Raw genomic sequence first — 15749 nt, forward strand, 5'->3', positions numbered from 1 at the left:
TGATTTGACTATATAAGGCCAAATGATCTTATTGCAAAAATCATTTCAAAATGACTTATGATTCTTGATATATATTTCGAATCATGCCCATTGTTGCTATTTACATCTTGTTTGGATTTTCACTCCAATGGGTATGCCTAGAGAACTTTGTGTTTCCGAGCCCATGTCTATGCTCATCTCATCATCATCTATCTATCTATATGTACATGTCATCATCTGAGCATTCATACACATTTACACAAAGAATAGGGGCAAAACGAGACAAAACTGGGCAGATTGTCCCTGGCCGGTCTCTGGCCCGGTTGGACCGGCCTCTGGGCCGGACCAGCCGGCGTCAGGCCCGGTCGACCGGGCGCCCGACCGGCCGTGCGGCTGGTTATGTTTTGAGGAGGATACCCCTTGGGGTCTTCTTCCTCATTATTCCCCATCTCCAAAACCTCCATGGCCGCCGCCTCCACCACCTCCACCACGTTCTAGGACCTTCCACCACGAGAACTCTCCCAAACTCCACCAAACCATAGATCGGGACCCTTGGAACATCTCCACCAAAGGATTTGGTCTCTCTCAAGCTATTTTGGGAGATCTTGGGGATTTGGCTCTCAAGGCTTTCCTAGGTGTTCTTCTTGTTCTCTTGATCAAGGAGGACCATGTCTTCGGGTACTTTGTTCTCTCTTTCTCTCTATTTCCTAGTTCTCATCACACATTGCACATCTTTGGGAAGATTTGAGGAAATTTTAGGGTTAGGGTTAGGGTTTGTAAGTCCTCATGCCTTTAGAGTGTCTCACAACACAATGCACATACTCCACTCTATTTTTATAGTCTATGTCCAAGTTTATGAGTTTTTGCATGATTTTGTGGTAGAAATTCTGGGCAACATCTCACAAATCAACAGATCCGGTCACCAGCCCGGTCAACCGGCCTCTCAACCGGCCGGCCCGGCGTGCCGCCCGGTCAACCGGATTGGCAATCGGCTCGTTCGGTCTGCCGTCCGGTTCGACCGGCCTGTGCACCGGATCGCCCAGTACTTCGCATAATCTCATCAAAACACTTGGATATATGCTATGCTTTTTGGCTTCCCTACTTACTGATGACATGTACACTTACCCCAATGCTATCCTCGCTCTATTTTGCTCTTTCACAGAAAGTTGGAGTGGTGAAGATCGTGGTGCCCTTGCCAAGAGAGGACGGCCTACGGTGCCTCCACCCCGCTGTTCTAGCGGCTGCATGCCTCCTAAAGCACCTCAGACTACTGACAATGGCAGCTCAGCTGGGGGAAGAACCAAGATAGTTGGTGGTAAGAGGAAAGACAAGCACGCCGCTCAAGAGGATGATGAAATAGTGCCAACCTTTAATATAGCAGACGCACATTGTGGTGATTGGCAGGATTTGAGGACAGCGAATCCGTATCGCTATGAGCAACGGACTTACACTGGTGGGGACAAGTTCTTCTGGACCAAGACTCAAGCAGCCCTATGGGAAGGTTTCTATGACACTCGAGAGTGCATGAAGAATGGTGCTGTTGTGATGCCCAAGGCCATCAACCCTGAAGAGCTTCCCTTGCATGAAGCCACAAAGTACCGCTTTGTGGTTGAAACCTTGAAGGGTTTGGGACTATATGAACTTGTGTGCCTGAAGCCCGATGATGAACAAGCAGAAGGCATCTATTGTCCCCTTCTAGTCCGTCAATTCCATTGCACCGTCTTCTTCCATGATGATGAGGATCGCACTATCACTTGGATGACTGGCAAGGAGAAGTACTCATGCACCTACACTCAGTTCTGTGCAGCCATGGGTTGTGGTGGTGACCGTGCTCCAGGGTTCAAGATTCATTCTCGGCCTAAGCTTACTAAAGGTGACATCTCCTTTTGTTATCCTTCGAACCCTACACCTGAGCCTCCCACTATCTCTGGGATGTACTACTCCTATCTTGTCCTTGCCAACATGTTCCGTGAGAGTCTCATCAGCAAGTCAGGTGACACCAGTGAAGTAAGGAACTACCACCTGAATCTGATGTACTATTGCCATCCTGACAGGGTAAGGAAGATTGATGGCTGTGATCTCATTCACTGTGAACTGAAGCGGTCTATTATGGGCCGCATGACTCCTAACTATGCCCAGTACGTACAGCGGCTCATCAACTACATTGTACCTCCTCCTCTCAACACACTAGATCAAAGGATCATCATGGAACCATTCAAGTTCCCCACTCAGGACACTCGTCCGGACGTCCCTGCCATGATGCCTTCTGAGCGCCGTTCCAAGGAACACCATGATCATGATGCTAGTTCCAGCTACTCTCGGCGCCCCAAGCGCGGTGCCGCTCGCTTCTTCTCCAGCATGTGGCAAATGTGCAAGAATACCAATGATGTTGCACATCAAAGTCTTGCTTTGAACCAGGAGACACGGAGGAGACAGAATGAGTTCATGACTGCACGGAATGTCCCTGTTCCTCCTTCTGGCCCTGAGATGGAGACTGTGGTTGCACCCGCTTGGGAGATGCCTCCCATTACTGATGAGATGCTCCAGAACTTCGACCTCTCCATGTATGCTCATGGTGGCTTTCCTCCTAGGACTACTAGTGCCCCTGCTGATGATGATGCTGACGAGGATGAAGGTGATGCGGATGCGGCTGCGCGTGATGATGGCGAGAGCTCCTATTCCGCTAGGCATGAGTTCTATTTATGGGTGCGCTAACATCTCTCCTCTTTTCTTCGCCTTTTTGGTGTTCCGATGCCAAAGGGGGAGAAGAGAGTAGAGTCTACGATCACGGGGTTCTTTGTTTGTCACAAGCCATGGGTGTTGCTTTATTTGATTCTTATATGGCTTGTGCTTATTTGCTTTGATTTCCCAAGAACCATTTGCTACTTTGAATAATTCGTGTATGGATGACTATTATGTGTGCTACTCTATGTTAGGATGATTATGTGTGCTATGCTTATATATCTTGATATGCACATCTCCATACCATGCTTGTTTCCTAAAGATATTGGGGGAGCTTCTCATGATCCACTGGTGTTGCACTTTGCATTCAAACGCAAATTCTCCAAGTGCACACTTTATTGGGGAGCCGTCTCAATATCTTATATGGAATCAAGGTTTAAAGCTTATCATAATATCTATATATGACTCTAGCTCGGTTTGTCATCGTATACCAAAAAGGGGGAGATTGTAAGGGTATTTTACCCTTATCCATTATTTTGGTAACAATGACACCGTGCTAGAGTATTTGGCCTAATACATGTTTATAAGGATAATCTCAGGTATTAGGCAAAGAGGCATAAATGGTGTATCAAAGGAACAAGAAGGCTAAAGGAGACCCCCCCATTTCAACAACAATCAAAAGGGGTCTACAGCAGGAATCCGGCCTGCCGCCCGGTCAGCCGGCCTACCAACCGGCCGGGCCGGCGTGCCGACCGGTCAAACCGGGCGCCAACCGGGCGCCAACCATGCACCGGACTAGCTCCGGTCAGCCGGCCCCCCAACAGGCGGGCCCGACATGCCGACCGGTCAACCGGGCGCCAACCGGCCGCCAACCGGATGACCTCCTGGACGACACAAAGTGACCCCGGTCGGGGTCCGGCCTGCCGACCGGTTTGGACCGGCTGGTCCGGTCCCTGATCCGGTCCGACCGGCCTCTGGACCGGACACTCCGTCCGTGGTCCGGTTGACCGGGACTGTCGGGAGAAAAACTGATGTGGCAAGTGACCAACGGCCATATTTCGAAGAACACTATAAATAGCCCTTCTCCTACCTCTGAACAGTTGGGAACTACACTACAAGCTGTTCTTGAGCTCTCTCTCTCATACTCCATTGCTAGAAACACCAAAAGCCTCAGATCTCCCTCCTCCTCCACCCAAACTCAAATCCCTCTGGAGAATAGGGTGAGCCTTCGTGGCGTGGGGAATCCTTCGTGGGACCTCCACCCCTCCAAACGTGACGTACCTTCTTGCAAAGGAAGGGAACACGGGAATACATCCTCGTCTCCGCGTGCTATCGGTTATCTCTAACCGAACTCCTTACTTGTGATTTAACCGCTCGTGAGAGCCTTCGTGCTCGAGTTAGTTGTATCCTCATATAGGTTGTTTCACCTAGTTTGCATTAGGCTCACCTTTATATTCCGCAAAGCCTAATATTGCAAAGAAAGAATAAAAATCTGTAGAAACCTATTCACTCCCCTCTAGGTTTACCATCTCTATACTTTCAGAAACAAGTCTGGAGATTGGTCTCTAACCCAACGTCCTTGTGTGCTCGGGTTTTAAGTGCCAAATACTATCCTAATGGTGATATCCTAAAGGCTGGTCCAAAGGGGGGCTCCTCTTTTACTTGGCAAAGTTTGGTGGGAAGCATTCCAACTTTTAAGAGGGGGTATATTTGGCGAGTTGGCGATGGCGAAAAGATAAATATTTGGCAGGACCCTGGATCCCTTCGAGTCATGACAGAAAAGTTACTACGCTAATGGGGAATACAGTATATACAAAATTTTGTCAACTTATAGACCCCACTTCTGGTCAGTGGGATGTATCTCTGCTGAGAAGTATTTTTAATCAGATTGATGTTGATCGTATTCTGCGGATCCCATTGAATTCTCAAGGTTTTGGAGATTTTATTGCGTGGAGTTTTAGCACTCACGGTATGTGTACAGTTCGTTCGGCTTATCACCTCCAGTGGCATCACCACTTTGGCGCAACAGGAAGAAGTCTTGCCCTGCCAGGTACCTCGATTGTTAATCCAGTGTGGAAAATTCTATGGAAACTTTCTCTCCCGGGTAAGATTAAATTTTTTGTTTGGAGAGCTTTGCATGGTATTCTCCCTCTAAAAAGTATATTAGTGAATCGTCATATTGGCTCATCGGGACAATGCCCGGTCTGTAATACGGGGCCTGAAGATATAGCTCACCTTCTTTTCACTTGCCCGAAGGCTATTTATGTCTGGTCTGCGCTTGGTATTTCTCATGTGGTTGAAGATGCCCTGCTTTGTGATCGGGCTGGGTCAGCTGTTATCGAGCACATTCTCTGTAAAGATGAACATAAGTATCATAATCTTGATTTGGGTTTGAAGGAGACAATGATGGTTGCATGTTGGTATATTTGGTGGCTGAGAAGAAGGAGAACTCATGATGAAGAGGTCCCTCCGGTGAATAGATGTATGATTTCAATTCTCTCTATCACGTCTAATGCTAAGGTGGGTCGAAAGGGCCACTCAACGGGTGTTGTTTGGGTTAAACCAAAGCCGAGGTATGTGAAACTTAATGTTGATGCATCATTTCATGTGGATTTTCGGGCAGGTGCGGTGGGAGCTATTTTACGTAACTCTCATGGAAGGTTTCTAGCTGCTTCAACAAAGTACGTACCCTATGTTGGCTCGGTAGCGGAGGCTGAAGCTATTGCTATGAAGGAGGAACTGTGGTTGGCAAATAGGAAGGGGTGTAATGCTGTTCTTGCTGAATCCGACTCTCTGGAAACAATTGAGGCGCTGTCTGGACCAGGAAACTGGTGGACAGGTTCAGCAGCTATTTATGCGGACTGCATTGATTTGGCCCTTGAGATTGGAGATGTTTCCTATGCTCATTGTCCAAGAGAAGCGAATAAAACTGCTCATGAGTTAGCTAGAGTTTGTTTCATAGATAAAATTCCTTGTAATTGGGACGATGATCCCCTAGGTTGCTTCTTCATAGCCTTCTTGATGATGTAAATGAACTATGATTGAAAGGCGGCAAGTTTCTGACGCACTCTTTTCCTTCCAGGGTACCTAAGGGGGATGGAAGGTTTTTAATGAGGCGGCTTGCTGTCCTAATATATGGTGTTTAAATTTAAAAAAAAAAGATAGTGCCCAGCTGCTAGGACGTCGATGCCTCATATACATCACTCAGGACATCTCCAACGCGGCGACCCATCCCGCGCCCGCGCGTCCGGATGGGTCCAGCCGGACAAAAACCCGGCCCAACGTCGCGACGCACCGCAAATGCGGATGGCCGCGGCGTCCAGAACGACGCAAACCCGACCCAAATCTGGGCTAGGTTTGCGTGGCCGCGGATGGCACGCGGCGTCCGGTCGCGTCCGGGCGCTTGGCTGCTCGTCTCCCTTGGGTCCACCTGTCGGTGACCGGGGAGGCTATTAAATGTGGACTGGAGGGGATCTGTCCCTCTAGTCCAGTCCCCACTCCACTCCCCGAGCGCAACCGCCGCCATGGCCCCGAAGCGATGGTTCGCTCCCGGAGCCAATGATGACGAGGCCAGCAGCAGCCGGCGTCCGCCGCCGGCGCTGCGGGCCGGAGGGAACCGCGGCGGCCTCCACATCATAGAGGCCGCCCGCGGAGGCGCGGCATTGGCGCAACCGCCGTCGCTGCTGCTCGAGCCGAAGCCGGAGTCCTCGGAGGAGGACCCCGACCTACGCGCCGCTCTGCTCATCTCGGCGGCGGAGGAGGAAGCGAAATGGCCGCACCTCCAAGCGGCCATTCGCACCTCCGCGATGGAGGAAGAGGCCCGACAGGCGGTGGAGGAAGCCGAGGCCTCGGAGTTGTACGCCCAGGCCCTCCAGGCGCGACGGGAGGAGGCCAGGCGCCGCGCGGAGGAGGAGCGGCGCCAGAAGGCCAGGCGCCGCGCCTGGCAGGAGAGGGAGCAGCGCCTCAGGGAGGAGGCGCAGCTCCGTGCTGCCACGCCGCCGCTTCCTCGGGTGGCTCCGGACCCCCATTCCGCATGGGAGGAGGCCCTGTGGTCTCCGTGGCCGGAGTCCCCGCCGCGGTCGAGCCACAACAGTGCCTCGCCGCCCGGGGACGTCGTCGACGACGCCCACACGGACTAGGCGGCGCACCGGCGGCCACCGCGTCGTCGACCAAACCCTAACATAGGGTTTTTAGTTTAAATTTAAAGCCCATATAGAGGGCTTCTTTTGTTAGTTATTTGCCTAAAATAGGGCTATGTACAAATTTGCCCAAAATAGGGCATATGCTTAATCAAATTTCGTTTAAATTTACATTTTAAATTTATATTTTATATTTGTTAAATATGCGCTGCGTCCGCGCGTTGGGCGTAGTGTGCGACCCAAACGGACACGCGGACGCGGGCCGCTGTCCGGGTGTCCGCTCAGCCACCCAAACGGTCCAAAACGAACGATCCAGCGCGTCCGTTTGGTCGCTCGGTTGGAAATGCCCTCAACTCACGCACCAACACCACCTTATTTTTGTGGCCTTGGATTTGTAAGATTACCAGACAGCCTGTGCGCAGTGCAGCTTGTTGAGTTGACCATGCATCATCATGCTCCCGACGCTTAAAAGGAACCAAAAGAGTGCCGTGCCCGTCCACCAGGTATCCGGTGTATCGGTTGGTTCACCCCCAGTTTATTTGGGTGCTGTATCCAGATTTGCAACGATTCTATTCTGTGCAGGAACTAAGAGCATCTTCAGCGGCGTCTCTCAAAGCGACCTCCAAAGATATTTAGGCGTGTCGGACACTTTTTTCGTTCCCAGCCGCACATTTCAAAGGCCCTTTTCCGTCTGGTGCAGCCTAATACGGTGTCCGGCGTCCTGAGGCCATCCCCGGTCCACAGGGGACCCTCCGGGCGCGCCGGACACAGAGAGAAGTGAGGCGGGGAATGGCGGGCCTAGAGCGTTAGTGACACACGAGCGAAGCGTCATAGCTTTGCCTTAATGACGACGGAGGGCAGGCGAGACATCTCGCCGGCGTTGCGCAACCTCCACGCGTCGCCACCGTTCGCACGCCACAGCGTGTTTCCGCTCTTTCTTCCCGCCGCTTCTGGCCTCTTCCCGCGCTTTCTTCAATGGTAGCCACCACAGTCGCCGCCGTCCCTTTCTCCGCCGCAAGCACATGCCTCGTCGCCTACACACCACCTACGCAGTGCTGAACCGCGCCGGCGTCGGCCAGTTGCCTCCGCCACCGTCTCCACCTCCACCTCCATCGCCACCACCGAAGGAGTTCGACGTCGACCCGGAAGCTGCGGAGAATGAAGTGTGGGAGGAGGCGGCGCTAGCGGACGCCATAACGGTGTTCGACGCCGCCACGGCGGAAGAGGTTCGCCGGCACCTGGTGGAGGAGATGGGCGAGCGGTGGCGTGCAGAGCAGGAGCGCCTGCGCATGGAACGGGAGCTCCATCAACGTCAGCGGCGGGAGGTGCTGGAGAAGCAGCGGTGGGAGGTGTTGGAGCAGCAGCGGCGGCAATGGAAGTGGCCTGGGCGGCGGAGGCGGATGCGTTGGCGGCGGCGGCGCAAATGGAGGAGGAGGACGACGACGAGGCGGAGGCGGAGGAGGACGACGACGACTTCGACTGGTCCGACGACGATGGGCCGGACCTGGAGGAGCCGGCGGCGCAGCAACTAGCGCTCGTTGAGTCGTTCGAGCCGCAGAAGAAGCTGCAGGTCGACGCACGTGCCCGCGAAGAGGAGCAGATTCGCCGTGCCGTCGAACACGCCCTCCATGCGGAGTAGATGGGGAGGGCAGGCGACGACGTGCTGAACGAGCACCGGTGTCTTCTCGTCACGCTCTGTAAGGAGAGGCGGCGCGCGGCGCAGGATCTGCGGCGGAGGGGAGGCGACGACGGGGCGGGGACGTCGAACGCATCGCCGGGCAGCAAGTAGGCCATAATCTAGCCGTTTTCATTTAAATTTGTAAAATATAATCAAATTTGAATGAAAACCTTTATTTCTGTGCACTTTTATTTATTCGGCATGCGCGTTTGCGGGACGCGGCTGGAGAGCGACGTCCCCAAAACGCGGGGCGAAGAAAACGTATTCCCCAAACGATCCGGTGCCGTTTGGAGGATGATTTAGGGAACTCGGCTGGAGATGCTGTAATGCTCCACCCGAAGCTTCTCATCTTAAGTAGCTACTGCAAAGGAAAACTGAACAAATTGGGTAAATTTAGTGTGCTCATTTTAGAGGACGAAGATTTGGTGCACATGTCTTCCGGTTTTTGAAATATTTGAAAACTGTATTTTTATGTTTCAAAAAATCATAAAAAATATTTCATGAATACATACATATGTAGTGAATACTCGTGCGAAGTTTTGGTAAAAATTATGTTGTATTTTTAGCTACAGAAAAAAAAATTATGGCTATGTATAGGGACAATTTTTGTCAGAATTTTTTTTCTTTTTATATAGTTCATAATAGTACAACATAATTTCTTCCGCAAATTTTACAGTACATTTGGAAGATTTTTATGTATTTGTAGATTTAAGCTCAAATTTTTTAGAATCTCAGAAATATGTTTTTTAAAGACCGGGAGCACCGGTCACTTTTCGTATTTCAGATCCTCATCGACAAACTTGGTTAACATTTTAGTCTCCAAATGAGTGTAAATAGAAACATACTACCCCCTGAAGAGGGCACTGACCGTTCCTCATTTTTACAAGATCGATCATGCTTAAATTGGTACAAGTTGAAAAGATACCAGTAAACATTAGGGAAATTGACGTGCTTTCTTCATCTGAGTTTCAGATTACTACTGGTATCTACCGTGAATCTATCCTACTTTGTATCCCTTCCCAATGTAGGTCTGGAGGAGGGAAAAAAAACTATATAGGAGGAGAAGGAAGGGCGAGTCTTAGAGCATCTCCTACCGTGTCCTCCAAAGCGCCCTCTAAAGAAATTTGGGACGCGTCGGACAAAATTCCGTTCTTAGCCGCGCGCCCAAATCCTCCTTCCGTCCGGCGCAGCCTAATATGTTGTTCGGCGTCTCGAGCCCGTCTCCGCTCCACAGGGGATGCTCCAGGCATGCCGGACATAACGAAATACGAGGCGAGAAGACGCGGGGCCGATGCGTCAGCGGCACATTCAAGTTTAAACTAACCGTCGCCTACCTCGCGACGGAAGTTATTGGCACGGCGATAGTGCAGTTTCCGCAGAGGCGCGGCGAAACATCTCGTCGCGCCTAGCTCTCCGTGCCGGAGTTAATAAGCGTCACTGCTCCCCCGCCTCCCTCCGGCCTATAAAAAGGGGCGCTCTCGCATCGTCACTCACACACAAACCCTAGCGTCTCTCTCCCCAACCCTAGCCACCATAATCTTAAGAGTCGACGCCATGGAGGCAGAGGCCGAGGCCGAGGTCACGGCCGTGGTCGTGGTCGTGGCCGCAACAGAGCTGCACGGCCACCGGCGCCTGCGACTTCGTCGTCTTCATCGTCGGACCTGCAGGAAGAGCATCAATTGTTGTTCGAGTTCGTCGTCGTCCTCAAGGGTGACCCACTCGGCATCTAGAGGTTGCCGTACAAGTTCGCGGAGTTCGTCACCGGCAACGAGCTGGCCGCGCTGCATCTGCGGGAGGCTGACTGCGACTGATGCCGGTGGCCGATGGACGTGCTCTTCGATGGGCGCGGCAAGATGTACCTCCACACCGCTGTGAGAAGTTCGCGCGGTACCACGACCTCAAAGCCGGCTGCGTGCTACGTTCTCCTACCTAGGCGATGTGGATATGAGCGTCAAGGTGTTCGACGACACGCGCTGCCGCTGGCACTACCACGGCGACGACGATGAGGAAAATAATTTGTGGAATGTTCATTCTCTCTATTAAAATAAAAATGCGAAAAAATCAAAAAAAATGTATTTTAATGTTAAAAAAAGTATGGGGCCGTGTTTGGGTTACGCTGCTGGGAAGCGACGTCCCCTAAACGCGGCACGAAGAAAACACGTCCCTTAAACACTTGATCCGACGCCGTTTTGGGAACATTTTGGAAGACGCGGTTGAAGATGCGCTTAGATCCTTGTGTACTTTGTGCAGGTTTAAGAAAATCAGACAGGATATAGAGGTTTTACATCTTGGGTCCTAAAAATCGTGTGTTCTGGTGTCTTACTTGATCCACATTCACAGCGCTCAGTGCGCACTACCGAACAAAAAAGAGATGCAAACCACCGATATCTACCGTTCGTGGACGCGACATAGATCTAGAACTTTTTACTAAAGGATTGACCAAAAGTCGTTTTTCGATATATAAGTCACTGTTGAATAAACAAAAACCTCTATACTTAGTTGTGTATAGCTAGAGTGCTACTATCATGTCAGGGCCGGCCCTAAGAGGAACATGGACTAACAATTTTAAAACAATAATGATAAACTTATGGACGTGTTGTGCATACAAAATCCTTACGGACTGACATCTATGTATTTGGTTGGTTATGTATCCTATTCACTCCTAAGAGCATGTATAGCAGGCCCCTGAAAACGCCGGTACCTCGTATTATTCCGGCGGGATAGGGGGTGAGGGCGAAATAAGCCGTCTAGCAGGTTCCGTATTTGGGTCGGCCCGTATCGGCAGAATACGGGGCCCGTCAAACCCACCCCGCCGCCCCCTACAAATAGAGGGTGAAGGTGCGAGTGGGGGTCCAACCCCTCACTCGCAACCCTAGCCCCGCCGTGCGCCACCACCAATCCGGCGAGCAATTCTCACGTGCACGCCGCCGCATTTCCACCGCTGCCAGCCATGAGCGCACCCCGTAGGAGCAGCCTCTCGCCCGCCGCCGGATCGAAGCGTTCCCGCGAGCCGGCCACGGTGGAGGAGGCATGGCGCCGCCACTGTAAAAAATCCTTCGCCGAGAGTCAGCGTGCAGCGTGCAAGTACGTCGGGTCCGAGTGGATGCCGCCGAAGCTCCGGGACTTCGCGGAGGGCGGCCGCTACCACAAGATTGACCCACCGTTGAAGCCGATGAGCGGCGGCGAATTCGAGAAGTGGCGGAGCGCGTGGGAGCAGGAGCGCGCGTGGAAGGCCGTGTGGGGAAATCGAGCGGAGGAGGCGGGCGAGGGAAGCTCCAGCGGAGGAGTGCCGCCAGCCGGTAAAGAGGAGGCAGAGGAGGGGGAGGACCCCCTCTTCTTGGAGGCGGTGGCCGCGTCCAAGAAGGACGCCGCCGACAAGGTGCACGCGGACGCGGAGGAGGTGGCGCAGGCCATCGCCGCCGTGGAGGAGCTGAAGCCTCGGGAGGCCGCCGACAATGCCATCGTCATCATCCTCGACGACTAGGCGGTAGCGGAGGTAGCCATGACGCATCCCTAGCATTGTAGAAGTCGCGATCCAGTAGGATCGCGCAATTTTGTGTATCCTCTATCTATGATCTATGAAGAACTATCTACGAGAATTCTCCCGCGTTTTACATTTTTAAAAATACGGGGTGAAATAAGGGATCTACTAAATGGAATGGTTCATGCGTGTCAATTTTTTTGATACATGATCATGTATTGGCTCGATACGGGACGAGGTCTCTTAGACATGCTTTAAAAAACGGTCCACGAACTCATGTTTTGCCTGTGAGTCCGTAGGTTGATTCCGTAAATATAGGAAATAGTATGCACCATCGGATACGACTAGAGATTTCAGTCGGATACTCGGATGATGACAGATTGGTTGTCACGAATACGACTGCGTCATTTTTTTTTTTTTTGACACAATCAAACTCGAGGGGATTACGATCACCGAGGGCCGTCGGGCTTCTCAAGTATGAAACGACGCTACGCAGGTGTACCCGTTACCGTGTTACGCCTGCCTAGATCCTACTGGCTTACTAATCTGATAGTTTATCTGGTTCAACGCACCTTCAAGACCAAACAAATCATGGAGTAAACGCAAGCGACGAAACGAGAGTTTCTTGTACAGTCCACGCGAGGACGAACCGCCCATTCAGCCCAGCCAACGGACGCGGCGCCGGCCGTCTGTCGACGTACGTACGCGGCCCGACCCCACGGCCAGGCCCCGAAATCTGGGTCAAGTCTCTCCCGTAGACACGTCACGCTACGCGCGCACGTGTAGTATACATCTACGCTACCGGCTTCGTACACATATCGGTTTCGCCCGGTGGAGGCGCGTACCAGGCAGGCAGGCCGCAGTAGCGTATTCCACCCACCGCGCTACCAGCTACTACCGCACAACCATCTTCCCTATAAATAGTGGCCGCCCCGATCGGCCCCAGTTCCGCCTCTCCTCGCCGCGCCTCGCCTCTCATTCGATCGCCTACTCCGCGCGCATGCCCCCCAACCCGACGCCGCCGCGCCTCGCGCAGCAGCACCACCACCGCACCGTCCTCACCACCAGCAGCCAGGACCATCAGTCGGCCGCCGCCATGGCGTCCGACGAGGAGGCGTTCGAGGAGGTGGACCCGACGGGGCGGTTCGGGCGCTACGCCGCCGTGCTGGGCCACGGCTCCGTCAAGAAGGTCTACCGCGGCTTCGACCAGGAGGAGGGCATCGAGGTCGCCTGGAACCGGGTGCGCGTGCGCGCGCTCGCCGACAAGGACCCCGCCATGGTCGACCGCCTCCACGCCGAGGTGCGCCTCCTCCGCTCCCTCCACCACGACCACATCATCGGCTTCCACAAGGTCTGGCTAGACAGAGACAACGGTGTCCTCAACTTCATCACCGAGGTCTGCAACTCCGGCAGCCTCCGCGACTACCGGGACCGGCACAGGCACGTCTCCGTCAAGGCGCTCAAGAAGTGGGCGCGGCAGATCCTCGAGGGCCTCGACCACCTCCACACACACGAGCCATGCATCATACACCGCGACCTCAACTGCAGCAACGTATTCATCAACGGAAACACTGGACAGGTATCAATAACAGCTTCTTCAACCGAGCGACAGATTTTTCCAAATTTAGTTATCGACCGATGTTGTTCCTCAGCATTGAATTTCATTGTGCCAGTAATTTAGCCCTTTTAATGAGTACAACATCTTGGTAGCATTCCGTTTTAATTTTATTCCAAATTAGAAATGATAATCATAGAATACTTTCTTAATACTCATAGTATATGCAGCCCGATACTACTACAATAGCACTGCTCTTGCCTAAAAAGGGCACTTGGGGGTAGAACAGTACAAAATTGTAGTACAAAGGCTGTTGATTTGTAGTACATCAACCCGTGAATTAGGCCGGGAATTAGCCAAAGACGCCTGCTTTTCCACCTTTTCCGCTTCTTTCCTGTGACGACCTAGCTGTAGTAGACCTCTCCAGCTCTCCGTGTCTCCGTGTGAGAGAGATGTCCAAAAGCATCGCAAGAACTGGAGCCCAAGATATATGCTTCTGTGAGCTGCACCCAGCTTTCGAATAAAGGAGAAACACACACAAGTGATGCACGTTGAGACGCACTTTAGTTTGTTATTACACTGATTTTCTCCAATTCCCGTGTCTTCTGCGACACTTCGCTCGCACGCGTTGCTTGCTTGCTTGCCTGCTGCGTCTACTAGCTGTTAGCCGTTGCTTTCGTGCTCCAGTTTGAAAAGAGTTCTCAACAAAAAAAATTGATTAATTCCGCGCGAGGCTAACGGCTCCGGCGACTGGAACGAACGTGCAGGTCAAGATCGGCGACCTCGGGCTGGCGGCGATCGTGGACAACACCCACATGGCGCACACCATCCTGGGCACGCCGGAGTTCATGGCGCCCGAGCTCTACACGGAGGCCTACACCGAGTCTGTGGACATCTACTCGTACGGGATGTGCGTGCTGGAGATGGTCACAAGGGAGATGCCCTACTCCGAGTGCGAGAGCGTCGTGCAGATCTACCACAGCGTCACCCGCGGCGTCCCGCCCGCCGCGCTTAGGCGGCTCAAGGACCCGGAGCTGCGCGGGTTCATCCAGCGCTGCATCGGCCAGCCACGCAACCGCCCCTCGGCCGCCGACCTCCTGCGGGACCCGTTCTTCAACGGCATCGACGATGACACCACCGGCACGCTAAGCTAACGACTGTCGACCTCCTGCGTCCTGTCGACCTCGCCAGCCAGCCGTATATGGCCAGGTGGATTGGGATGTATTGACTTCTCCGTGTTGTTAATCCTTAGATAGTACTACTATAGAAGAGCTGCGACGCTGACTCCACCAGAATTGTTTATTTTAAGCTCCAGCAGTAAGCAAGCGAGCAGATGTGTATACGTCGTGGCCTTGGCAGAATTCGTCTCGGCCACTGCAACTGTATGATAATGTATTTTTATGATTTTGAATTAGTACATTGGGAACACAGACAAACCATGGCTCAATATTTATCGATGAGGAAAGCATGTTCTGAAATATAAGTAGCAAAGGGCGTCGTTTGGTAGGCTGCATGTGATTCGTGGTTCACTGGTTCGCGAGATGGGACTCATATCTCGTTCCGGACGAGTTCCGGTACACAAATCGCACATCGTTTGATTGTCTGGGTTGCATTGGATGGCACCCAAGTGACACTTTGATTGGTTGATTGCATGGTTTTCCTAGCCTCACCTATATGGTAACATGGTGACCTTACCTCACCTATCACAAGACCACCATGGCACTGTCATTCACAAGCTGTTATCATCAGAATTTGACCGAGTCAGAGGTGGGCCGCGATCAAGATGGGCTTAAAGATTATATACGGAAGAAATACGTGAATCGGCCTTATATGCAAAGTTTGGGCTAGTTTGCCCTTGTATCTGTAACATATTAGATTACGTGTCGGTTAGTTAGAGTTTGCCTCGTACACGGTTGGGATTATTCCCACATTAGAAAGTCTACGGACTATAAATATGTATCTAGGGTTTATGAAATAAACAACAACCAACGTTCAACACAAACCAATATCGGCGCATCGCCAACTCCTTCGTCTCGAGGGTTTCTTCCGGTAAGCACCATGCTGCCTAGATCGCATCTTGCGATCTAGGCAGCATAAGCTTATCACGTTGTTCATGCGTTGCTCGTGCTGAAGCCTTTTTGATGGCGAGCAACGTAGTTATCTTAGATTTGTTAGGGTTAGCATTGTTCTTCGTATCATATGCTGTCGTAGTGCAACCCTTATACATCTAGCCGC

At 52.3% G+C, this 15749-nt stretch overlaps 1 protein-coding gene across 1 annotated transcript; it reads left to right on the forward strand.

The window, feature by feature from the left end:
* Window positions 1–12959: 12959 nt before the first annotated feature.
* LOC124675945 (probable serine/threonine-protein kinase WNK5) lies at window positions 12960–14950 on the forward strand. Its single transcript, XM_047212033.1, has 2 exons — window positions 12960–13538; window positions 14282–14950. The coding sequence occupies exons 1-2, from the start codon at window positions 12960–12962 to the stop codon at window positions 14666–14668; spliced, it is 966 nt and encodes a 321-aa protein (XP_047067989.1). The 3' UTR covers window positions 14669–14950.
* Window positions 14951–15749: the final 799 nt, after the last annotated feature.

Source organism: Lolium rigidum, chromosome 7 (genome assembly GCF_022539505.1).
Source record: "Lolium rigidum isolate FL_2022 chromosome 7, APGP_CSIRO_Lrig_0.1, whole genome shotgun sequence".
NCBI classification, from domain to species: domain Eukaryota; kingdom Viridiplantae; phylum Streptophyta; class Magnoliopsida; order Poales; family Poaceae; genus Lolium; species Lolium rigidum.

Excerpts from the sequence above, each read along its gene's own strand:
- LOC124675945 (XM_047212033.1), top strand. The coding sequence starts at position 12,960 with ATGCCCCCCAACCCGACGCCGCCGCGCCTCGCGCAGCAGCACCACCAC. Across the intron at positions 13,539-14,281 it reads TCAACGGAAACACTGGACAG|GTCAAGATCGGCGACCTCGG; the intron begins GTATCAATAACA and ends ACGAACGTGCAG.